At 43.5% G+C, this 27297-nt stretch overlaps 1 protein-coding gene across 1 annotated transcript in view; it reads right to left on the reverse strand.

Moving 5' to 3' along the window:
- Nucleotides 1–27297, reverse strand: part of LOC144828230 (connector enhancer of kinase suppressor of ras 2-like) — a 2060726-nt gene that overhangs the window by 1554346 nt on the left and 479083 nt on the right. Inside the window, exon 5 of the mRNA XM_078686315.1 lies at nt 8166–8207. Within this exon, the coding sequence (XP_078542441.1) occupies nt 8166–8207 (42 nt within the window). The remainder of the gene's footprint in view (nt 1–8165; nt 8208–27297) is intronic.

Here is a 27297-nt window from a genome sequence, read left to right on the forward strand (position 1 = left end):
TCACATTCTATTTCTAATTGAATAGTATTTCTCATTATTTTTCATTACATTTAATCTTATACACAAGCAACATGCAATTTGATCCTCCCAACAAATTCCTTCAAACAAAGGGTGATCCACCCATGCCATGGACACGTTGGAAGGAAGAATTCATAAATTACATGAAAGCTATTGACGGTGAAAGAATGGGTGCAGAAAGAAAGAAAAGTATTCTTCTCCACTGCCTTGGCTCGGAAGGCCAAGAAATTTTTAGATCATTACCTCAAATTCCTTCTTTAAATGAAGGTGGTGGAGATAATTTAAATCTGTATACTGAGGCTCTAGCTAGACTGGAAAAGAGGTTCAAACCAAATGTGAGCATTGCACTTAAACGTTTTAAATTCTATACCAGAAAGCAGAAAGAAGATGAATCCTTTGAAGACTTTCTAACTTCATTAAGGTCTCTTAGCTTACACTGTAATTTTGGTACTATTGCGGACGAAATGATTCGAGATCAAATCATTGTCCATACAAAGTGTAAGAAAACTCAGGATAAACTATGGGTTATGGGAGATCCGAATTTAACAGAAACCATTGCTATAGCTAAAGCACAAGAACAGTCAGACTTGTGGATGAATACAGTCAAAGGCAATGTTGAAAAGAAACAAGTTGATGAAGAAGTCTGCGCTATAAAACACAAACAAGGATCTAAACAAGACTTTTCCTCTTATAATAAGGGCAAACAATTTCCTCCTCAAAAGTCTTTTCATCAAAATTTTCAGGGAATATGTTTTAGATGTGGGAGTAAATTTCACATTGCTTCTTTTTCAGGTTGTCCAGCTATAAAGAGAGAATGCAATTTTTGCAAACGCATAGGTCATTTCAGTAATATGTGTAGGGATAAACGTTCATCTACACAATATAAACGACCTGTATCCATTGTATCTGAGGAAATGGTAAGCAATGTTAGGAATGATGAAAATGTTATTAATTCCAATGTAGAATCTGGTTTTGTAGTTTCCATTGTAAACAACCATTCAGAGATACAGCGTAATTCTCCAAAATGTGTTTTTACTATTTGTGAAGTGGATTTGTTTCTTATGGTAGATTCTGGTTCGCCATGGACCATAATCACGCAAGAATATTTTCAGAGTATGTTATCTCATTCTAATAAGTTAGGAAATATGAATGAATCGGATGTTGCTGCTGTAAATTTCTCTGGTACAAAAATTGAGATGATTGGATTCTTCAACGTTGAAATTCAATTTAAGTACAGAAAAGCTTCCATCAAATTATATATATCTATTAAGGGTATCAATGTGTTGGGTTGGTTTGACCAATGGAAATTAGGCATCGTCTTGAATCCTAGGGCAAAAGAACCAGTATCCTTGTGTGATGATAATCTTATGAATACCATTTCTGTAGTTGAGTTATCCAATGATCCTATACTTAATACCAAAGGAGATGATCTTATCAAACGTTTTGATACAGTGTTTTGTGATAAGTTAGGCAAACGTAAAAAAATTTCACACAATATAGTGTTAAAAAAGGCTCATACACCTATTGTCCAAAAACTTAGAGGTGTTCCCATAAACATTAGGGAAGAACTCAAATCCATGTTAGATGATTTATTAAAGGAGAAAATTATTGAACCAATAGAATCGTCAGAATGGGTTTCGCCCATAGTTTTGGTCAGAAAACCTGACCAAAAATTGAGATTATGTGTGGACCTAAGGGCATTAAACTCTAATATCGTAATTGATTGCCACCCTTTGCCAAACATAAATGAATTAATTTCATTATTTGATGGTGCAAAAATCTTCTCTACATTAGATTTAAGATCTGCCTACCATCAGATAGAATTAACTGAAGAGTCTAGGAAACTCACAGCATTAATAACACCTCAGGGTTTGTTTCAATACATCCGAATGCCTTTTGGACTGGCGTCCGCTGCATCGGTCTTTCAAAGAGTGATGTTTCACATTTTCAGGGATATAGATAAATACGTGAAATGCTTTCAGGATGATATTTTAGTGTTCTCAAAAAACACTCAGGAGCATGAAGTTCATTTACAAGAAGTATGTAATAGATTACAAAACAATCGTTTAACTGTAAAAGCACACAAGTGCAAATTGTTTCAAGAATCAGTAGAGTATTTAGGACATACCTTATCTGGTGAAGGAGTATTTCCAAAAAAAATCCAATGTAAAAGCTATTGTCAAAGCTCCGGTACCAGAAAATAAGGATCAATTACTATCTTTTGCTGGCATGTGTGAGTACTACAGCAAATTTGTGAACAAATTTGCCAGCAAGATGGAACCTTTAAGAAGATTGTTGAGGCATGGAGCAGAATATGTTTGGTCTGATGCCCAACAACAAGCTTTTGACGAAATCAAAAATGATATAGTTAAAACCCCTAATCTCAAACCTTTCAGGATCAACAAGGAATGTATCATTACCGTTGATGCCAGTCTATATGGTTTGGGTGGAGTATTATCCCAAAGGGAGGGTAGTGAGGAATGGAATGTGGCATTTGCTTCGAGAACTTTAAATGACTGTGAACGTAGATATTCTGTGATAGAAAAGGAGTTATTAGCGTGCGTTTGGGCCATTGAGCATTTTAGACTGTATGTTTGGGGATCAAAATTCACCTTAAGAACAGATCACAAGCCTTTAGTCAATATTTTATCGGTAGGTGGAGGATGGAACTCCACAGCCAGAATTGCGAGGCTGACTTCGAGGTTACAAGAGTATAATTTTGTTACAATCTATGTTCCAGGCAAGAAAAATGTTACGGCAGATTGTTTATCACGGTTGCCATGCAAAAGTGAGGAAGTTTGTGTTATTCAAGGAAAATTTGAGAATAGTGATTTTGTTCTAGCTATTGAAGATGTGTTACAAGGGAAGTTCAAGAAGGTTTCCGAATCTGATTGGAAAGACTGTATAGAAAAAGATTCCAGATGGAAAGACTTAGTGAATTACATTCAGAATGGTTGGCCAAATAAGAACATTGTTAGTTCAGAGTTAATGCCATTTTACAATGTTATGGATGAGTTGGAACTGGATTCTGGTTTCATTTTTAAATCTGGGAAATGTATACCTCCAGAGGGCATGCAAAACATCATTTTACAAATTGCCCATGATACGCATCCTGGTATTTCATCCATGAAAAGGTTAGTTCGCTCTGTATTTTGGTGGCCAGGGATTGACAGATTTGTTGACAGGACAGTTAGAGAGTGTCAAGAGTGTGTGTGTAAAGAAAGAATGTTAAAAGTATATACTCCACCCCTCAAAGTTGTTAAATGGCCTTCAGAACCGTGGCAAAAGATTGCTTTTGACATATCAGGTCCTTTTAACATGTTACCTGAATCTTCCCGTTATGCTTTAGTTATAGTGGATTACCACTCCAAATGGCCAGAAGTGAAGTTTGTCCCTAAGGCTTCTACTGAAACTGTCATTTCTTTTTTCAAAGAAGTTTTTACTAGAGAAGGGTGCCCTTCTGTGTTGGTATCTGATAATGGGGTTCAATTGACATCTGGTGAAATGGCACACTTTCTCAAGAATTGTAACATTGTTCACAGATTTACTTCATTATACGAACCCCATGAGAATGGTCAAGTTGAGAGATTCAATCGGGTGTTGAAAAATTTTGTGGTGGAATCTGTCAAATTTGGAGTTTCTTGGGTAAGTGCTTTAAGGGAAAGGCTATGGACATACCGTATTACACCTCACACAATTACTGAGGTAAGTCCTTTTAAGTTGTTTAAGGGTCGTAATCCAGCCTCAAGAATGTTACCGTGGTGGCTTAAAGAGAAATGCAATCAGTTTTCTTTTGACCAGGTTAATATAGAGGAAGTTGCCAGACGTGTAGAAAATAAGCAGTTCAAAACGAAAGAATGGTATGACAAAAAGTGGAACACAAAATCCCAAGAGTTTCAAGTGGGAGAATGGGTGAGAATTCTCAGACCTGGTTTGTTGTCCAAAGGTACCAACAAGTTTAGTGACCCCATTCAGATCAAAAAGATTTTTACCAATAGTGTCATGACTCACGATGGCAAATATTGGAATGTAAGGAAATTAGCAAAGTGTACCGTCATGAATGATAAGTGTAATTTATCTAATGAACCAAATGTTTTGCTAGCAGATAATTCTATTGCTCGAAGAGTGAAGGATATTAAACGTGTTATCAATATTCCTAAAAGATATGTAAATTGATGTATTTCATACTCAATGTTATACTTCATTCTATGATATGTTTTTTTTATTAAGTTCAGGGTTACATAATGTTATGATCATAGACGTTATTGTTGTTTGTTTATTTTATTTTATAAAAAAGGGAGATGTGTTATATTCTGGCCTGTCACTTTAAATGTATCTTTGGGTCGCATGCCAGTGCATGAGACATGGCATGAGACATGCTTATCTTCAAGTGTCATCTGTGTTCCAGAATTGTTATTGAAGGTGGTTAACTGTACCAGCTGAGAGAAGACTTGGCTGGGGACTCAGAAGGATGTCATTCGTGCTGCCAATAAACTATACTTAATTTTATAACTCTTGACTGGAGTATTACTACACCATGCCTTCTCTGGACCGGAAAAAAGCTTCAGAGGACCGGTTTCTGGCATTACAGCTGTCTTCAGCCCGGCTTGCTTGAATCCAGTGGCAAAGTGTGCAAGGGACTCACGTCTGAGCATACCCTGCCACACTTATGGCGGCCAAAGCGGTACAAAAGGGGTTGGTGATGGACGGAGCATCTGAACCAATCAAACACTCACACCCAGTCAAAAGATCTGGGTTTGATCCATCACCGTTCTTTAGCCCACTCTGCCACCGGACCCACTCTGTGCCTCATGGGGGAGAGGAGTTGGCCTAACGGCTAGGGCGCTCAACCTCGGACCTGGGGATCTGGGTTCGAGTCTCAGTAACGACGCCAAAACCTCCTGTGATTCTGGGCAAATCACTTCATCTCCCCGTGCCTAAAATGAATGTGTGTTCTCATGTAACGTAACTGATGATATGTAAAGCACTCTGATACCTGATTCGGTTCAGGTCTAGTTCGCGCTATATAAAACTCTGGAACAAAAAATGGGAACAGTCCAGCCCGAACTGCCAAGCCATGCCTTCCCTGGACCGGAAACAAGCTTCCGAGGACCGATTTCTGGCATTACAGCCAGGGAAGGCATGGCTTAGCTGTTCGGGCTGGACTGTTCCCATGAGGCACAGGGTCAGACTGATTTGCATGTAGCCATGTCTGAACTGGGGTGCCAGAGTGGGCTAAAGAACGGTGATGGATTAAACCCAGATCTTTTGACTGGGTGTGAGTGTTTGATTGGTTCAGATGCTCCGTCCATCACCACCCCCTTTTGTCTCGCTTTAAACCCAAAACTGGACCTGCCTGAGCCCTGCTAGCCTCTGCTGGAGTGAGTTTCTGATCCCCAAGAAGTGCTTCCCAGGTCTTGGACCATTGGCTGGTATCAGCTGAGCTTGTCCTGTGAAGAAAGGTGAAATCCTGAAGCTTTGGGCTCTTCGTGAATGCCAATGAGCCCATTCGCTCTGAAACTCTGCCACCTATGATGACTGCCAATGTAATGCTCCAGTGAACTTGACTCATCACACTCCTAAAATCACCAATGACGCCCAGCCACGCAAGATCTGCACTTCATGCTACAGCTAAACAGCCCTGGGTGACTGGCAAAGCAAAGCGCCAGCAAAGACTTACCATAACAGCCGATTGGCTTTTCATGCTGCACGCCCAAGCTGCCTGCTCTTTGCTCTATAGTGACAACCAAACATGACATTCTCCACTTCTCCTCACAGCTTCCTTCATTGCAAATGGAACTCTTAATGCAGGACATAGAGAAAGTACGTTTTTTAATGGAACTAGCCTGGTCCATCACTGTGACCTGAACTTGTGACTTTCCCCTGGTCTCACATGATCAGATGACCACAAGTGGTGTTTTATGCCTTTAATCACGATATCTACCTAAAAAATTTAAACTGAATATCTCTGGTTGTACTTATTGGATTTTGTCATTCTAGTATAATTTCATTTCTTATAACGTACTCTATTTTCCTAAATTTGCTTGAGATTTCTCTCTCATTGTGTTTTTGCTTTATTACTGTTTGTGTGCTGTAGAGACACTTTACACTTAGCGTCAAAGTTAAGCTACCAGAGGACTAAGCACAGCTTAAATTAGTGACTTTTTTGGGTCACCCTGATAAGGATTGTGGTAATTACCTGAGTGGGGCTTCCACCGTTCTCAACAAATAGCCCAATTTCTACAATAATATTTCATGATATATTTTTCAGCAATGATTCCCCACATATGGGGTTTACCATGCATCAATTGGATAGTGTGAAAAGGAACACAAGCAAAATTGGTGTCAATATCATTAGGGCAGCAAAGTTTGGTGCTTGGAAAACATATCAGGAGTAATGCCACTAACATTATTTATTCTATTGAATGTGGCCAACCTTATCTGGGGATGATCGCGTGAAAAGTAACTATCAAGCTAGGAAAACACGTTTCATCATGTGAAGATACGAGAAAACCAAAAATGCTGCTTAGTAGAGATGAGAAATACAGCTCATAATATGTGTCTGTACTGAGCAAGTTTAAAAAGCAGTGAGCTTAGGTTATTTTATAAAGACTTATTAAAGCAGAATAGTTTGGGAAATAAGGACGTAATAAATAAGCCATGGGCTGAACGGTCCACTTGAGTGCTATAATTTGGTGGTGGCAGTTTACTTTGGTGGTGAAGAATGATATTTTTGTTCCATCTGTGCCTTTCTGGACAGAGTAGCATCTGCAAAAATACATGTCAGTGGCATTTTATCTGGGGAAAGTCTCTTTTCTTTTGGTCAAAATGTATTTATTTATTAAGCTGTTAAGACTTTAATATAGGCCAGAACAGTATGTGCAGCTGATGGCACCACAATATTGTATAATTTGGAGTGGAGAACTCTTCCATTAGGGGTCATAAGATGCATTTTCATTGTTTGCGTTGGAAGCACCTATTAAACAGTGGGCCCGATGCAAACAATTAAAGTGCGCCCTATTACGGTGAATGCACTGCCCCTAGGGCAGCCGAGAACTCGTGCTGCCCTGGGGCAGCACATTCATATGAAAGCACGAATCAGCTGATTGACCCACTCCGTGTTTCTACAGTGCAGGCGGGCACAGTTAGTGACAGTACCCCCTTTCCCCTCTCCAGAGGGCTGCTCTCATGGGGCGCACTCACAGTGTGCCACCTTTTAAGTGACGCACTGTGAGTGTGCCTCCTAAGAGCATCTTTGCCTCTGCGCCAGCGTTGGTAATACGGCGTGGGTGCAAAGGCAAAGGAATTCCCTAATTTGCATAGGTCACGCTTTCATGCAAACTAGGGAATGTCCCCCGAAGGTAGCGCTGCCGCTTTAAGTGCATCAGCACTATCAGTATTACTGAAGGGGGTGCACAAGCGTCTGCGCCCCCTTCTGTAATACCAAAGTGCCCTGGAGGCACACAAAGTGGTGGTAAACGCCAGTTGCGCCCCAGGGCACTAACTTTAATATGCCCCTTTACTAAATTAAAACATTAATTTTAACTTTGTTACACTGTATAGGAAACAAGTACCCACATGATGACACTTTCAGGTGAAAGATGGTGTATACCCCTTTTTTCGGGGGTAAATTATTCTACTGTTAAAACATTTAGGAATTGTATTTAGGAAGCTGCAGATGATTACTACATCACATTCTGCTACCCAAAAGATTAAAAGTTGTTGTAGAAAACTCATTATAGTATGTTTATTTGTTTTTTAAAACCGCATTTTAAAGAAATATATTTTAAACTTTACAAATTTTAAATCAACATTGGTGTGTTAACACACATTAAGAATATGTTAACAAGGTGTCTTAGAAATATATTGCTTAGTTTCAAAATAAGATGACAGATGTATTGATTCCCATAAATGCTGCAGTTTATGTTCCCATTTATGATGATCACTGATCAAATATATTGTTCAATGTTTGTCAAATTGCTCCGATAGTCTTAAATGGACTTTCTCAATGCATGAAGGTTTCATTTAAAACATGGTACGAAAACAGTAACATCTATTCATAGTGTCAGTAGAAGACTAGCCAACTGTGCTTAGCATGGCATTTTAAAACAATAATAAGAAATATGTAAATGACAATGATGACTTACCACATGAAGGATTTTATTTTCTGTTTCATATACAGTGCAATCCTGTAGTAGTAAGAGAAAGACACAACAATATATTAAAATAAGTTCTACAAACATGTTTTGCACCTCTATTTAATGAAGGACAAACAGAATCATCTCCATTGCTACATGATATTAAAGAACTATTGAAGAGTTAATTTGTGCTGCACCTAAATCTTTAATGTACACAGCATGTTTAGCATTTCTTATAAACAAGTTGTTGCATCTCTGAGAACATGGGGCATATTAGCAAGGGCAATATCACCGCTTTAGCGGCACTTTCTGCCGCTAAAGAGGCAGTATTGTTATCGCCCTATCGGCAAGCTGCTGCTAACAGCTGTTAGCGACAGCTTTCTGGCAAAAGCAACCATTTTGGGGGCCGCTTTGCATGTCAGCGATATTTATCGCTAATGACATGCAAAGTAGGCGTTCCCGACTAAAAGACCACGGAAACAGCCGCTAGCAGACCTAACGCCTATTAGCAATGAGGCCCCGGTTAGCAATGTAAAAAGTCGCGCTAATCAGGGTTATCGCAGGAATTTTTACACCTGCTAAAATCCTGACTTAGCCATTATTCTTAATGGGAGGTGGATTCTAAGTCTGAATCCGCCCCTGCCAGTAGCAAGGTTCACGTTAGCGATAAAAGTTTTATCGCTGTTTTACATGTGTTTTCGGTAGATTTTGCCGCTATCGCTGGATCTTTTATCGCATTTGAGAAAAACATTGGTAATAACGCGCTATCTCCGCGATAAGATCCAGCGATAGACAGCGATAATAAAATATGCATTAAGCGCGATTTGCGATATTTATCACACGCCCTTGCTAATATGCCCCTTGGTCCCATGCAAACCTGAAAGGTCAGAAGGAATTTAACTCCATAAACCTACTGAGCATCTTGGTTTCTGAAAGGGTAACATCAGAACTTAGAAACTACTTTGAAGAAGTAGAGCATACTACATAATTGCTGTCAAAAGCGTTCACTCACTGCAACATTCTTTAACCAATTTTGATACATTTTAGGGGAGGCCAGCTTCTTACTGGGTCCTGCTACTGGTCCCTCTATGTGTCTTTGTTCTAATCTACCATGTCTCGATCAATTGACAAGATTGATCTCTCTTTGTATTTTTATCTTTTGTCTTTTTTCAAGAACTGGATTCCCAGCCCCCGAACCCTGACAATATCACACATTTCAAAATATTTTCTTTCTCGTTTCTAGACTGGCCAAACCTCCTCAGATAATCTGATGCTCAGTTCATCAATCTCTTTTTTATACCGTGGCGAGGAATAAATCCGTGCCTTAAAGGTTCTGTATTGTAGATTAATGGGATATCATTTTTCGTATGTGACTGTATTACTGGCTTGCCTACCATAATATCTATTTATTGTTTCGTGTGTGTTTATCATTTGTTTGAATTTTGATTGCACTTGCGTTTTATAAACTGTATGTTTCTCCCTCTAAAGCTTGTAGAGAGATGACAGTGGTGGCTGAAATTCTATTTCTCACAAAACCAAAACCGACTACCAAACTGCAATCCTAAAACCCAGAAAAACCGAGGAACATTGGCCTCAATTGACAAAATTGTCACTCCTGTTGAAGATTACACCCTAAAGCCATGCATTGTAAAGTGGATCTCAGATATTTCAGTAAGTTACGGGTTGATGTAGCGGCAGCCATAAAACCTGTAGTCCCTCATCGCATTTAAAGTTTTGTAAGCAGCAGGTTTGTACCAGTGGAGACTTAGCTGGCTCCACTGGCACAAACCCATGGCCTGGTGGTTGGTCCACCAGTGGACCACAAGAGGATTGAAGGATATACCCTCTGCAGACCTGGTATTCTAGCCACCAGGATCTAAAATGCAGTCCTTTTGAATGAAAGTTGGACTTAACTAAAAAAGCTACAAATTGCAAGTAAAACATCTGACTAAATAAAAATACCTTCTTAAGGAGTAAAAACAAAACTTGCCAAACAGTAAAAACAAAACTTGCCAAACAAGTCTACTTTTTTGCAAATCTTAAAGTCTATTTAAACAGTTTTATACTTTTAAATACATTTCTTACATGTTTACAGTTTGTATTAGGTAACAATAGTAAATGAGAAAATAAAAATAAAATGATTTCTTTGCCACCAATCCATTTTTAGATAGTTCTTAACAACTCTAATATCCAAAAACATATTTTCTGTTTAAAATATATATTTAGTCTCTGAAAAAAACAAAGGTTAAAGAGACTTTATAGTTATGTGAAAAATTCATTTGAAACATACCATTTTAAGTTAACAAAACAACTGAATTTCATCTGTTATAGTTGTTGCAAGTAACTATAACTCGTACCCTAAAATAACGATAACTAGCGGCCTCGAAATGTACAGTCTTGTCATCAATTATGTCCTTTCATATGTTGCAGTGATGTTTTCAATGATGTCATAGAACATGGCATGAGTGATGTAATATGTGGAATTAATAGTAGGGCATTGTGAGGGTGTGAGTTATAGTTACTTTAGGGCACCTGGCCCTATTTTTATTTTTATGTTTGTTCTAGGACTCAGTCCCGATTCCAAAGATGGATGGCGCCACTTCATTGTTGATGTGGTGGTAGCCAATCAGATCTCATCTTGAGATCTGGCTGCTCCGCGGATCCTCTGCGGAGTGAAATATCTTTACATTTTGAGGCTTACTTTCACAAATATGCCTTTACATATTTACACCAACTCAGAAAAAGTGCGGTTCCCGGACCAGGATCTAGCTCTCTGCCAAATTTGGGTAGATCTGTTTAGAAGATTTTGCAATATTGCTGGTCAATTTTCCAATAAAAAAATGAATAGGGAAGAAACATTATGGGACTCTACCCTCCCCCCCTTTCTCTACTCCAGCTTTGCAGATCACTCAGAACTTTCAAGGAACGAGCTGAGGTGGAATTACTTTTTTGGGAAATTTTCCTTAAGATTCATTGAACAGCGCGCACATTTTTTTTTCCTATCGAAACATGATCTTAGCTATAGCTACGCCACTGGGTAATACATATATATATATATATATTATATACATATATATTACCATGTGACCAAGGGCAAGTGGTGCCCGAAACGTGTCAGGAGGAAAACAGCAGAAAATAAATGATTTGCCTGAAGTTGTGGTTCGTGGTTCCTTTGTTGGACGAAGCAGCGTGTACGACACTGGGAAGCAGACAGAGGTTCCATTGCGATTTGCATATATATATATATATATATATATATATATATATATATATCTATGATCCACCAAAGAGCCCTGCGCTTTAAGAAGGCACACAGCGCTTTCCCCACTTGTCGTGTTAGTTGCTTCTCTTTCACTCGCAATTTCACATTCCAATTATTTTTTCCCAACAGTCGACACGTTTCGAGGCTGGTACGCCTCTTCTTCCTGGACTTGGCAGAGGGGTCAAGAAAACACTCACTGCTCGTTTCATTCCACTTTTATTTCTTTGAATGAAACACCGCCCTAAGTGGGCGTGGCATCGTCATCACTTCCAGCAGCATGCTGGTATTGGTAGTCCCATGAGCAGTTGGTAAGTAAAAACTATAGTAGTCTCTTTTGCCCTCTTCGTTTTTGCCGTATTCTTTCCCTTTAGTAAGGAGGAAGGTTCCAAATTGACGAGTGATGTACTGCCCGGGAGAGCGCGCCGATCATGGAGGGGATGGTCCCCGCCCTCAGCCTTCCATGCTCAGCTTCAAGTCCAGACTGAACAGGAACCGGTGCTCTTCTTCACGGCCAGGGTCGGCCGTCCAAAAATGATCCACCAAAGAGCCCTGCGCTCTAAGAAGGCACACAGCGCTTTCCCCACTTATCGTGTTAGTTGCCTCTCTTTCACTCGCAATTTCACATTCCAATTATTCTTTCCCAACAGTTGACGCGTTTCGAGGCTGGTACGCCTCTTCTTCCTGGACTTGGCAGAGGGGTCAAGAAAACACTCACTGCTCGTTTCATTCCACTTTTATTTCTTTGAATGAAACACCGCCCTAAGTGGGCGTGGCATTGTCATCACTTCCAGCAGCATGCTGGTATTGGTAGTCCCATGAGCAGTTGGTAAGTAAAAACTATAGTAGTCTCTTTTGCCCTCTCCGTTTTTGCCGTATTCTTTCCCTTTAGTAAGGAGGAAGGTTCCCAATTGACTAGTGATGTACTGCCCGGGAGAGCGCGCCGATCATGGAGAGGATGGTCCCCGCCCTCAGCCTTCCATGCTCAGCTTCAAGTCCAGACTGAACAGGAACCGGTGCTCTTCTTCACGGCCAGGCTCGGCCGTGCAAAAATGATCCACACAGCGCTTTCCCCACTTGTCGTGTTAGTTGCCTCTCTTTCACTCGCAAGTTGTGGTTCGTGGTTCCTTTGTTGGACGAAGCAGCGTGTACGACACTGGGAAGCAGACGGAGGTTCCATTGTGATTTGCATATAGGTAGGTAGTTATAGTTAGGACCTAGTTTCCATAGGAAATCTGCAACATTCTATTTGGAACAACTTTGGTGCCGGTCAACGAATCTTCGCGAAATTCTCCAAGAAGATGGAGCGCTCCACTGCTATCCTGAAAGGGGTGATTTGTCAAGCGGGGGCTGAGAAAAAAGGGGGGCCCAAACGTGTTTTCCCCATGCAATTTTCCAAAGGGACCTTTAGACACGGCTAAAGCCCGACCTCCTGAACGAATTACACCAAATTTGGCAAAAAGGTAGAGTTTGGTTCGCAGATCACGCTTTTTGTTAAATGGTGTAAATCCGTTCAGTAGTTCCTGAGAAAATCAAAAGTAAAATCATAGATATATCTATAGACGAAGTACGGTACGCCTACAGTACGCGTACCCTTGTGGAACATGAGCTTTATGCTAATTGGCTGTAAACACTCCAAACCAGGAAGTGTTGGCAGCCATCTTGTGCCTCGGTAGAACCGAGGCACAAGAAAACAGAAAAAGAAACGCAAAAAACGCGAAAAGGGGGCAGGGTAGAAACACCCTGACCCCCTAGGCCTGCTCAGGGGGTCCCACAAGAACCCCCAAGGCAATAAATCACGGGATACGCGTAGGTACGCGTATTCCGTGAAAAAACCAAAGCTGCTTTTTTGGTAATTAGCCCGGGAGGGCCAAATCCCGGGGTATTTTAGTTTAGCCCCCAGGTGCTTCTTTTTTAAAATAAAAAAAACCCTGTGTGGGGGCGCTCAAGCCCCCCCACACGCCCCGGGGACCGCCACCTCCCTGGGGCTCTAAAATTCAAAATAGGGTGGTCCGTGACGGACCCCCCGCCCTCGGGGACCACCACCTACTGGGCCTTTTAACTGTTGGGAGGGGGGCCGCGCCGCCACCCTCCTGGAGACTTGTGGTGGCCCTGGGGACCGCCACCGCTCAGGACCGGCTCCTGCAGTGTCCCGGGGTGCCCAGGTACCTCCAGTAAGCGCCACAGAGCTGCGTTGCAGAGTGTTGTAAAAAGGGGCGTGACCTCTGAACACCTCTCTGCAAAGCAGCTCCCCGGCGCATACTGGAGGTACCTGGTGGGCTAATTGGCCCACAGGGGACCTCAGGAATGAAGAGGATTTAATTCCCCAACTTAAAACGCGCCACAGTGCGTGTTTGCACACGTCACCTGAGGCACCACCCCCTTCCTTCAGCATTGTGCAAATATTCCTCTAAAATCAGCCGAATTACGAGTTCCAATTTACTCACCTGTTATCAGGAGTGACTTCAGTGCTGCAACTTTAAGCCCATTATGGATACTGAAAAGTAATTTTAATCGTACTTACCAATTACTTGAATTTCCTTCCATAGGAATCCATTGTGTTGTATTCACCAGAAAAGTTTCAAAGTGTGGAGTTTTGGAACTTTAAAAAATTCCTATAAAATCAACCGAACTACGAATTCCAATTTACTCACCTGTTATCAGGAGAGAACCCACTGTCGCATCTTTTAGCACAGCACTGACCCTGAAAAGTAATTCTAACCGTACTTCCCAGTAACTTGTATTTTCTTCCATAGGAATCCATTGTGTGGTTTTCACCAGAAAAGTTTCTAAGTGTGGAGTTTTGGAACTTTAAAATATTCCTATAAAATCATCAGAACTACGAATTCCGATTTACTCATGTGTTATCAGGAGTGACCTCAGTGCTTCAACTTTAAGCTGAGTACTGATCCTGAAAAGTAATTTTAACCATTCTTACCAGTAACTTGTATTTCCTTCAATAGGAATCTATTGTGGGAGAGGTGGGAGAGTTGTGGCGCCGCGGCCAGGGCGACTGACGCTGGAATCTGGGGATCACGGTTCGATCCCCAGCGCCGGCGGCAGGTTAGCCCAGCACCATGTGACTCTGGGCAACAGCTTGCTTAATCTTCCCGATGGCCCCCAGCGCCTAGAGACCCTAACGGGTGATTGTGCGCTTTACAAATGTGGATTATTATTGTGTGGTTTTCACCAGAAAAGTTTCTGAGTCTATGAAACATACAAATATTCCTCTAAAATCAGCCGAACTACGAATTCCGATTTACTCACCTGTTATCAGGAGAGACCTCAGTGCTGCATCTTTCAGCTCACTACTGATCCTGAAAAGTAATTCTAACCATACTTACAGTAACTTGAATTTCCTTCCATACGCTAACATTGACTGGTTTCACTTGGAAATTCTTCTAAGAGTGGAGTTTTGGAACTTTAAAAAATTCCTCTTAAATCAGCCGAACTACGAATTCCGATTTACCCACCTGTTATCAAGAGAGACCTCAGTGCTGCATCTTTCAGCCCAGTACTGATCCTGAAAAGTAACTATAAGCGTACTTACCAGTAACTTGAATTTCCTTCCATGGGATATCATTGCCTGCTATGTAAAATATATATAAATATATAAAAAAAATTACAATCCCCTGTTCTTGCTCCACAAAGCAGCTTCGTGCATTTGAACCGCGTGGCCCCCACAGTTCACGGGGTGGTGTGCGTTCGGACCGCCCCGTGAACTGTGGGGTTGTCCGAACGCACTGGAGGCATGAGAAGCATTAAATGAGAGACACCTGGGCCGGAGGCACGTATTCATTTCCAGCGTGAGCCTCTGAGGAAGAAAGGGATGAACTTTCGAAACACGTAAGGCTAAACAAGCAGACAGGAGCCTGCACATACCCATGAATAAAGGTTTGCCACCTTCTGTTGTTGTTTGGGTGCTGTTCAACTGTGGGCAAAGTGGAGCTATGATATAGGGCGGCTGCCCGGCCGCCGAACGCGCACCACCCCGTGAACTGTGGGGGCCACGCGGCTCAAATGCACGGAGCTGCTTTGTGAAACAAGAACAGGGGATTTAGTGCGGAGACTGTCTGCTGTGGCTCATCTTGTGGCTTGGAGTTGTAACAGGAATTTGTGCCACCATTAGAGGAAAGAACGGGCCAGGACTACGTCCCCCATAATGCTGTTGGTTATGGACCAGCCTATCTGAAGGCATGAGAAGCATTAAATGAGGGACACCTGGGCTGGAGGCACGTATTCATTTCCAGCGTGAGCCTCTGAGGAAGAAAGGGATGAACTATTGAAAGGCGTAAGGCTAAACACGCGGAATATGGCTGTTTGTACATAACGGCAGACAGGAGCCTGCACATACCTATGAATAAAGGTTTGCCACCTTCTGTTGTTGTTTGGGTGCTGTTCAACTGTGGGCAAAGTGGAGCTATGATATATCTATACTACTATAATAAAGGAAGAACTTTCAGCCTTTGAGGCGAGTAAACTCGGGAACCACAGCGCCAATCCACACACCCGATACACCGTTGGAATCGTCAGGGTGTGTAGATGGTTCTAGGCTATATAAATGTTTAAAAAAACGTATTTAAAAAATGTAAAGTAAAAAAAAAGTAGTCCCTCCGAAGTAGCGCCTGCCGCGACGTGCGTGCTCACGTCAGGAGCGCGGGGAGGAGCGGCGTCCAGGAGCGCGATGAGGAGCGGCGGACATGGCGCGGGGGAGGAGCGGTGACGCGAGGAGCAGCAGACAGGCCAGCGGCGGTGCGGAGGAGCGGGAGGAGCGGCGGCTCAGGTAAGGGGACCCATGTCGGGACAGGCGGGGGTCGGGGCAGGCGGATCAGCGGACAGGTGCGAGGAGCGGTGGCTCAGGTAAGGGGACACATGTCGGGGCAGGCGGGGGTCGGGGCAGCGGGGGTCGGGGCAGGCGAGGGACAGGCCGGGCGCGGGCCCGGGCTGCTGTGCAATGTCGGGGTGGGCGGGGGTCGGGGAAGCCTGTTGCACCCGGACAAGGTCGGGACGGGCTGCTAGTATATATATATATAGATATATATATTTATCTAAATCACACTGTGCCTGAAAAGTGTTAGGTCTCTGCTGACGCTGAGTGACCTGGTCTCTTCCTAGACCTGATACAAGCCGGGTGGAGAGTGAGCCCCGAGCTGTGAGCACAGTGTGATTTGGATATTAAGCGGCCTGCTCGGTCGGGGGGCGCACCACCGCGGACTCTTGCGGTCCCGCTGCTGAAGTCTTTTCCAGCGCCGCAGGTCTGCCTGCCATATGGCTGAATGGAGGATAAGTTTTAAAGGACACCCATGATTTTAGTTTATTTTACCGAAAGACTGAACCCCGCTCACTGGAGCTTGATTATGCAGGACTTCCGTTCCCAAAATGCAACTCGAATTTTTACTCACCTGAGTGTGATCGAATTTCAAATAAAAGGAGGGACAAACAACGTAAGCCTGATGGGAACAGTCTTTTTGGTAGCAGAAAATACCTCTGATGAAGGGCGCATGCCTGAAACGCGTTAGGTCTCTGCTGACGCTGAGTGACCTGGTCTCTTCCTTGACCTGATACAAGCCGGATGGAGAGTGAGACCCAAGCTGTGAGCACAGTGTGATTTGGATATTAAACGGCCTGCTCGGTCGGGGGACGCACCACCGCTGACTATTGCGGTCCCGCTGCTGATGTCTTTTCCAGCGCCGCAGGTCTGTCTGGCATATGGCTGAATGGAGGATAAGTTTTAAAGGACACCCATGATTTTAGTTTATTTTACCAAAAGACTGAACCCGGCTCACTGGAGCTTGATTACGCAGGACTTCCGTTCCCAAAATGCAACTCGAATGTTTACTCACCTGAGTCTGATCGAATTTCAAATAAAAGGAGGGACAAACAACGTAAGCCTGATGGGAACAGTCTTTTTGGTAGCAGAAAATACCTCTGACGAAGGGCGCATGCCTGAAACGCGTTAGGTCTCTTCTGACGCTGAATGACCTGGTCTCTTCCTTGACCTGATACAAGCCGGATGGAGAGTGAGCCCCGAGCTGTGAGCCTAGTGTGATTTGGATATTAAACGGCCTGCTCGGTGGGGGGGGCGCACCACCGCGGACTCTTGCGGTCCCGCTGCTGATGTCTTTTCCAGCGCCGCAGGTCTGTCTGGCATATGGCTGAATGGAGGATGAGTTTTAAAGGACACCCATGATTTTAGTTTATTTTACCGAAAGACTGAACCCGGCTCACTGGAGCTTGATTATGCAGGACTTCCGTTCCCAAAATGCAACTCGAATATTTACTCACCTGAGTGTGATCGAATTTCAAATAGAAGGAGGGACAAACAACGTAAGCCTGATGGGAACAGTCTTTTTGGTAGCAGAAAATACCTCTGACGAAGGGCGCATGCCTGAAACGCGTTAGGTCTCTGCTGACGTTGAGTGACCTGGTCTCTTCCTTGACCTGATACAAGCCGGATGGAGAGTGAGCCCCGAGCTGTGAGCACAGTGTGACTTGGATATTAAACGGCCTGCTTGGTCGGGGGGCGCACCACCGCAGACTCGCTGCTGATGTCTTTTCCAGCGCCGCAGGTCTGTCTGGCATATGGCTGAATGGAGGATGAGTTTTAAAGGACACCCATGATTTTCGTTTATTTTACCGAAAGACTGAACCCGGCTCACTGGAGCTTGATTATGCAGAACTTCCGTTCCGAAAATGCAACTCGAATGTTTACTCACCTGAGTGTGATCGAATTTCAAATAAAAGGAGGGACAAACAACGTAAGCCTGATGGGAACAGTCTTTTTGGTAGCAGAAAATACCTCTGACGAAGGGCGCATGCCTGGAACGCGTTAGGTCTCTGCTGACGCTGAGTGACCTGGTCTCTTCCTTGACCTGATACAAGCCGGATGGAGAGAGAGCCCCGAGCTGTGAGCACTAATATAATAAAGAGAGAGCCCAAACCTTTGAGGCGGGTAATCTCAGGAACCACAGCACCAATCACAACACCCAATACAGCGTTGGAAAGGGCAGTTGCAGCAGAAGGACATAGGCTATGCAGACGCCCACCATATACATTTAAAAGTAAAAGACCTGTTCCAGCAAAGTAGTCCCTTGTGGGAGTGTCTGCGTTGTGCTGTGGGCGTGTGCTGGGGGGCGTGAAAAACACTGGGGGCGTGTTGTACGTTCCGCCCTTCATGCCATGTCTCATATCATGTGCTGTGGGCGTGTGCTGGGGGCGTGGGCGTGTGCGGGGCGCGGGATTACGAGAAAAAAAAGCGAGCGCTGTGCCCAATATTTCATTGTTTTTTCTTCCCAGGTTCTGTACATTCCAGCTCCGGGTGTCCACCCTGCTCCCTTTAAATACCCCTACACCCCATAATCATAAACCACCCTTACTCCTTAAAATACCCCAACACCCTTAAACACTAACCCATCTTAACCCTATAAATATACTCTGTACCCCAAAACCCAAACCTATCCCTCAACCCTAAAAATACCCCTGTACCCCAAAACCCAAACCTAGCCCTGAACCCTATTAATACCCCTGTACCTCAAAACCCACACCTATCCCTGAACCCTAAAAATACCCCTTTACCCCAAAACCCAAACCTAGCCCTGAACCCTAAAAATACCCCTGTACCCCAAAGCCCAAACCTACCCCTGAACCCTGAAATACCCCTGTACCCCAAAACCAAAACCTAGCCCTGAACCCTAAAAATACCCCTGTACCCCAAAACCCAAACCTAGCCCTGAACCCTAAAATACCCCTGTACCCCAAAACCCAAACCTAGCCCTGAACCCTAAAAATACCCCTGTACCCCAAAACCCAAACCTAGCCCTGAACCCTTAAAATACCCCTGTACCCCAAAACCCAAACCTAGCCCTGAACCCTAAAAATACCCCTATACCCCAAAACCCAAACCTAGCCCTGAACCCTAAAAATACCCCTGTACCCCAAAACCCATACCTATCCCAAAACCCTAAAACTACCCCTGTACCCCATAACCCAAAACTATATCTGAACCCTTAAAATACCTGAACACCCCAAAACATTTACCTCAGTACCCCAAAACATATACCCCTTTACCCATACTTACCTTATCCAAACATTAAAAAAAAACATGCTTTTACCATTCATGCATTTACAACGAATTTCGTTGTAAATGTATGTGTGGTAAAAGCATATAAAATGTTATGCCATGCGTTATAATGGCATTGCGGAGTCATGGTACTTTCGTAATGAAAGTATGCGGAGTGATGGTATGCGGAAAGAAAGTTGCGGAATAATGGGTGTTTACCCTCCCCGGTAAGTACATTGGTGGCACGGCGGCCCACATCTCCAGCAACATACTCATATTTTTTCACCACCGATTTGAAAAATGCACAGGTCTCTCTCATTGATGGCCAGCACCGACATACACTTTTAGACACACCTCCTGCCACAACTTCTAGAATTGCGAACTTTAGAGCTGGGGAGCTACGTTCGAATCTCGGCATCAGCTCAACATCCTGTGATTCCAGACAAATTGCTTTGTCTCCCCGTACCTACCACAAATGAATGTGTTCTTCTGAATGTAAATTGTGCTCGTGCCATGTTGTCGAGTTCGCACTATATAATATTGCAAGGAAAAATTAAGTAGGGAAACTCGAGTTCACACACTACTGAACGCGCACTCTTAAGTGCATCAGCAGTGCACTGTGAATCGGAGTGTTTCACAGGCCTGTCACAGATAAGAAATGCTATCAAAAAGAAATCCTACAAAACAATATACTACTGGCCGGCAGCAATTCATACCCGGACAACGTCGGGACGGGCTGCTAGTATATATATATATGTATTAGGAATCACAAAAGTGAATGCCAGTATTGTCCATGGGCCACTTCAGGGTGGTCTGAGTAGGGATGCAGCAGCCCATAGCATCAATCCACACAATTCTTGACGTCCCAATAATACACTTTCAGACTCTCCTGTTCACTGCAACGATTTTTATTCTATAATAAAGAGCTCCTCCTAACACATTTTGGACACTTTTGGAATTGGCCCTTTTTGCGGGGTTATCCCCAAACTTTTTGCTTCTTCCTCCGTTATTTTTCCTGACCTGTGGTTGTTGGCTATAGGACTCTGGGCACTTTACCACTGCTGATCAGTGCTAAAGTGCATATGTTCTCTGTATAAAGTGTTATTATGATTAGTTATCCACGATTGGCAGATTTATTTCATCATTAGGTCCCTAGTAAAGTGCACTGAGTGTGCCAGGGCTGGTGATTCAAATGCTACTAGTGGGCCTGCAGCACTGATTGTGCCACCCATATGAGTAGCCCTAAAATGGTGTCTCAGGCCTGCCACCGCAGTGCCTGTGTGCAGTTGCTAACTGCCATACTGAACTGACCAGTGTCCCCACTGGCCAGGCCTAAGCCTTCCCTTTCTGTACACATTGGACACCCCTATGGAAGGCCCAAGGTACCCCCTGGGCAGGGTGCAGTGTATGTGAAAGGTAGAGCATGTACCAGTGTGGGTGACATGCTCTGATAGTGAAATACTGCCAATTTCGTTTTTCACTATTGAAAGGCTATCCTGCCCATAGGCTTTAATGGGGAATGCTGTGTATAATGTTTACCTGCATATCTTCCCATAGGAGCAAAATAGAAAATTGAAGTCTGGTATCCCTGAACTCAGAATTTAATAACCCATATTTTAGGAATTATGTTTTTTAAATCCTGTGCACTTTTAGAAAGTAGCTGTTTTCTTGTCTAACCTTTCTGTGTGCCTTGGCCTGTTTGTGAATTGACTGTCTGATTTGTGAGTGACAGGGGATGGGGTGGATCCAGGAGGCTGGATGAGTCAGCACTGGGCTGAATAGCTCCATATGCATCTTGAGTGGTGGGAGGGGATAGCACTTGGGCCTGAATAGGGCTGTGCCTGCCTTCCACAATTCTGGCTCCACCTCCTGCTAGGCGGCTGACGACCCTGCACCTCTCTCTCAAAGGAAAGAAGGAGTCATGTAAACAGAGTGCTCCAGGGCTGACCAGAACTGGTTTGGACTAGGCAAAGTCCTGTCTGCCTTCAGAGAACAAAGAAAATATTGGTATAACAAGGGATACTCAGACCCCAGAACTTTAGATCATCCCGGAATCAAGAAGGAACCACTGCCAAGGAGATTAGCTGGAATACTGAAGAGGAAGGACTGTCCTGCTCTGTGTTTATGGGCAGACCTATAGTTGCTATTCTGCCAAGGAGAGGGAAAGGACTTTGTTGTTGCTGTGTTCCCTTGCTTGAAGAGATCTCCAAGGGCCTAAGGAGAGCTGGCCTCCTGTTAGGAAGTCCCAGGAACAAAAGGACTTCACCCCCAGCTTCCCTCTTGAACTCTGCTGTGTGAGTTCTTACCTGCCTAGAGGGCTTGAATTATTTGTGGGGCCTCTGGAGGTTGTTTCCTGCTGTTTGGGGAGCTGGCAAGAAGAAAAGAAGAAAATCTAAAAATTGCACGCATCGCGCCCTTGCGGAGCGCATCATCAGCAGTGCAAGAGAATTCCCGTTGCCGCGAAGATCGTCGCAGCGCCTGTTGCGCTGCAAGAACCAACGCATCGTTCGCTTGCGGAGCACATCGCTCAGTGCCGGAAGATTCCTGTCACTGTGAATATCATCTCAGAGCCTGTCGTCGCTGTGAGAACCATCGCACCGCTTGCTTGCGGACCGCATCACGTCGCTGCGAACATCGTCGCAGAGTCCAGCGCCAATGCATCGAGGGGCCGCGACAGAAGAGGATCAACGCTGCGCCGCGCATCACCAAAGATCGTTTCCGTCCGGAGATTGACGCATCGTGCCTGTCCGAGATGCTTCCTACCAGAGAAGCTGCACCCCCGGAATCCATACAAGGTATCGCATCGCTCCACATACAGACCGGATTTGTCGCAACATGCCCGTTGCGTACAGCGGGGTTGTCGCATCGCCTCTCTAGGGTCTCAGGAGTGACGCATCGCTTGTTTATCGACGCTGTAGTTGCCGCTTGGAACTTTTGTTGCATCTACAGGTACATTGGGCTAAAAGTGACGCAACTGTGGATTATTTTGACGCAAACCCTTGAACTCTTTTTAAAGACTTATTTTTTAACAGTGTATGTTGGATTTTTGTCGTTTTGGTCTTGTGTAGTTTAGATTAAATGCTTTATTTTTCTAAACTGGTGTGGTGTGGAGTCCATTTGTGGTGTTTTCACTGTGCACAAATACTTTACACATTGCCTTTGATAAGCCTGTTTGCTCGTGCCAAGCTACCAAGGAGGTGAGCAGGGGTTATCTTAAGAGTGTATCCCCCTTGCCCTGACTAGAAGCAAGGGTCCCTATTTAGACATTGATACCTACCTCTGCCAACTAGAGACCCCCAGATCTAACATATATGTTTGGCAATAATGCGACAACACAGAAAATGGACAAATACACACATGTGGTCTCATAGTTACTAAAAAGCAGCAGCCATTTTGAAACGTCCATTCGATAATATATAAAATTGACAATACAGTATGAAAATTTCTCTCGTGAAGTAGATATGCCATATATTTATAGACTCTTTTTATTATGATGTTATTAATATGATTATCTCTTGTGCATTGATATATTATGTATTTGTTCACATGTGTGCCGATGTCAATGTGTTTTAACTGACATTGATGTGCAGTAAGAGTGATATCTATATATTATGATATCAAATGAGCACCTGGAATACTGTTGTGCATTAAGTGTTTTGCATCAGATTAATTTTGTTCTGCACAGGAGATTATAGTATTCATAATTATTAAATTTAAAAATCATACTTGTAGGTATTAATAGAGAAAGTTTGCATACTGTCATTGAAAATTTTACACGGAATCGAATGAACATTTCAAAATGGTCACTGCTTCTGGTAACTATGAGACTACATGTATGTTTGGTCCATTTTCTATGCTGTCACGTTATTTACTGTTGCTGTGATCGCTTTACTCCGTGAAAAAGGCTATTGTCGAAAGTCGTCAGGAGGGGCAGTTTTATTAGAATAAAAAGTGAGCAGGAGTGTATTCTTGTGTGTGTGTGTGTGTGTGTGTATATACAGTCCTATTTATTAAGATACAAACCTGATCTTTCATCCTCGGAACTGAGCATTTTTCAAACCGCTAGGGTAGAGTACAGCAAAGAATCGTACAATTTAAGACTTCATCAAGTTTCCAGCTTTTAGCAAACAATAATCATTTAGTCAATTATTTAGAAAGCCATACTAATAAAGGTTTAAACAGTCATGTTTAAAATGTACAATAATAAAAAGCAAAAATTAGTTTTTAAAATTCTTATTTCACACATAACATTTGCTCACACTCAATACGTGAAACTAACTCTTTACCGCACATAACACAGTATCATCTCCTTTGAGAAAATAGGCGAATTTCGCTTTATCAGACCTTATTCCCTGACGCCGGAAGACTTAACTCTGACATGTTTGAATCAGTGGATAATTGCAGACATTACCGGGCAGAACAAGAATGCTCTTTCCAGGCATGTCCCAGTGTCTGGCCCACAATAAACAACCAGATGGTCAACGATGATTGTTGTAAACACTACCAGCTTCTGTTAATGGCCTTGTTTTCCTGCCAATTAAAATTAGCATCATCCAAGCATTTCAGTATCTACCAAATATTGGACCGAAACAAAGATAGTATGCAAACATGTCCTATGATCGGCCATCGCGCAATCAGATATACACTTCAGTAAGTCCCAGGTTTCGGAATCACAATCGACTAGGTTCTATAAAGGGTTTTTATAATGTCTGATACGAAATAAGAGAAAAAAGCATTTTACATGAGGTCGGGTTGTCAAAATATAGTTGACCACGCACGATGACTGGAGATGCACTAAGGTGCATTGCCAAGGAAGTGGCAGGCACATAAACAGTCACAAAGGGATACACGTGCATGTTCTCTTCTGTGGATGCTCTCTGCGTCATTCAAGTCCCAGAGCAGAACACTCACAAAGACACAATACAAACAAGGACATATCTGTCCCAATTTGTTAAATATAACACATGTATTTTTAACACAGTGAAAAAAACGAGGCTACCCTATATTCCTCTGTTCACTGAAACAATATTGTGGTGAATAATATTGTTGACAAAAATATAATGTCAGAAATATTGTTTACCTCAATAAGGTGCTTCTATACTCATAATGGTAACAGACCTGCCAACTCACACGGTGACACAGTGTGACTCATGATATCGGCTCCCATTACACAGTCACCCCGTGAGGAGCTGATATCACAGTGCTGGGAAAACAAGCTGAAATCCACTGTAGATAGTAGATTTCCAGCTTGTTTTCTGAAGCTTTGAACTGCCGAAGTCCATTAAGAGCATCAGCACCAACCTCAGCAAATTTGTTTTAGTTTTTAGAGGAGGGGTCTTGGGGGTAGGGTGGGGGTAAAAGGGCCTCTTTTATGCTTCTCGGCAGGAGGCCCCGCTCTTCCTAGGCTAGATCCCGTCTCACAAGGTGAGATTTTTGTTCAAGTAGGCAGGTATTTGGTAAGTACAAAAGTATCGGAAAATAACACGTTAACACTAATATTATCCACAGATAGACAAAAATATAGATTTTTTTAAATGAATAGAGTTTAAAGCAGCAAATGTTAAATATTTTAATATATACAGTTAATATAATGTGAATTAAACCTAGTCCACTAATGCTTAACACTATATATAACTATTTACTTATGTAAACACAAAAACACATATCTATGTTTGTATATATATATATATCAGTGCGTTAAATGGAAAAAAATAAGTGCAGGTACTCACCTGATATATGAATTAGGGGGCGGGGTTAGGGAGTTGTGGGGGGCAGGGCTATGGGGGCGGGGCTACAGGCAGTGCTAAGGGACGGGCTCAGACACCCACATTTAATTTGTTTGATGTGAAATGGGTTGCAGATATGCACACAACACCCATACAAGAAGAACATGCACAGGGACATAGAAGCACTTGTGCACTAAGAGAGGGTATTTAGTTCATGTGAGCACTCTCAACACCAGCGACACTCTAGATTGCCATCCACGTCGAGATAGAGAGGGACAAAATCTTTTGCCATTTCTACAGCAAAGTCTTTAAACATAGGACTAGTACAGTGCTGTCCATGCTGAGTTGTAAAATTACAAAAGCCATTTACCACTCCAGGCACAGTTTTGTAGCTTTGAATTAATAAAATACTAACCATCCCAACCTGAAATGAGTAAAAGCAACCCCTTTCACTCATTTCAGGTTGACTTCGGGGACCCGTTGCGGGGGTACCCATGGTACCCTCTTCATTTGCATGCACAATGTGGCAGGCACCATGCAGTGCCTACCACGTTGTGCAAGCAAATGCGCAACATGCATGTATTGCATTGTGGTGGGTGATGCTTACAGCACCGCCCGCCACAATGCAATGTATGCGTGATCGGTGGCATCCTAATTGGCGGTGCAGGACCGCCGCACCACTGGCGGTCCGTCCCAGCACCGCTAGGGTGGCGGGCTCACTGGAGCTCACCACCATCCTAATAGACCCCAAAGTGTGTGTCATGTCACGCTTGGTGCATGCCCGTATGGCCGAAGCACTTTCCCAGATGGGTCGCCTAATAACATCATCATGTAGTGAGTAGTTTATGCTGTCCACTTGTCAACCCAGTCAGCTTGAGTTGATCCTTTGACTATATATATATATATATATATATGTGGCTGTTACTAGCACAAAGTTGCCTTGGTCGGTTTGAGAGACACTAATGGACCTGCATCGAGCTCCTAAGGTGCTTTCACTTTCCAAAAGTCAGGACTTAACCCCTTAACCGCGGGCGTAATTCCTCTCCTGTGCGGGAGGGGGGGCGCGTGCGGAGCCGCGGAGCTCATGACGAGCACAGCTCGTCATGAGGCACAATGCAGCTGTGCTCATGCCGAGCTGGGCTCGTCATGACTCTGCCCACTCCCATAGAACATCCGCACAGGTGTGGAATCCACCTCGCGGGGGAGTGGTGTGGCCGTTATGTCGAGCACAGCTCATCATGAGTACAGCTCCACTGTGCCTCATGACGAGCTGGGCTTGTCATCAGCAGGCAAGGGGTAATAATGCTATTCTAGCAAGCAGTTGGTCCACCGTATTGTTACAACTCTTCAAATGAAGGTTGCCTTTTCCTGTAAGTGTAAATCTTGCTCTTAGAAGACTGTTTGAGGAATGTATTTTAAGGCCTACAGGTTTCTGGGCCTTTGCATTGCGTCATGTGACACAGTAAGGTACTTGTAGGCTAAAGAAAAATTATCACGGCTATTAATCATTCACGAAATGAGGGCATTTGATATTTTATTTGGTGAGTGTACGGGTCCTGAATGTTTAAACTACTAGGGCTGGACCCTGTGAGTAGGTTCCTCAAGACTTCCACAACTGCAGTAGTGAAAAGGGCTGTCTGTTTACGGGTAACTTTTTTTTGTATTTTTTGATGTAGTTAGTGCGCGTAAATGAACCTGCCTCCAAGATAAGATATCCCCCACCTTTGTGCTGTTTGGCAAATGTACCTACTTCGTTCCCTTGTGCCTCCCAGTCCCACCCTTTCTCCCCAAACAGTGACTTCTAGTATCTGCAAACCTCCAACTGTGATGCTTTGTTCAGCAAGAGGCCAATATGGAGGGCACGAAAAGATATCAGCCCTGCCCAAGAAGTGTATGCCCCTTCTGCCTGACCACAGGATGACTGACTGACCTCTGAGCAGACTTGTGGCTGTCGGACTAACTACACAGTAAGGGGTAGATTTACTAGCCCCTTGCGCCACTTTTGCGTCATTTTTAACATGGGAAAAGTGACGCAAAAGTGGCCGAAGGGGCTTGTACATCTGCTCCTAAGTGCCTACATGTGATTTGTCGGGCTCC

This window comes from Lissotriton helveticus, chromosome 4_1, assembly GCF_964261635.1.
Source record: "Lissotriton helveticus chromosome 4_1, aLisHel1.1, whole genome shotgun sequence".
Taxonomy (NCBI): domain Eukaryota; kingdom Metazoa; phylum Chordata; class Amphibia; order Caudata; family Salamandridae; genus Lissotriton; species Lissotriton helveticus.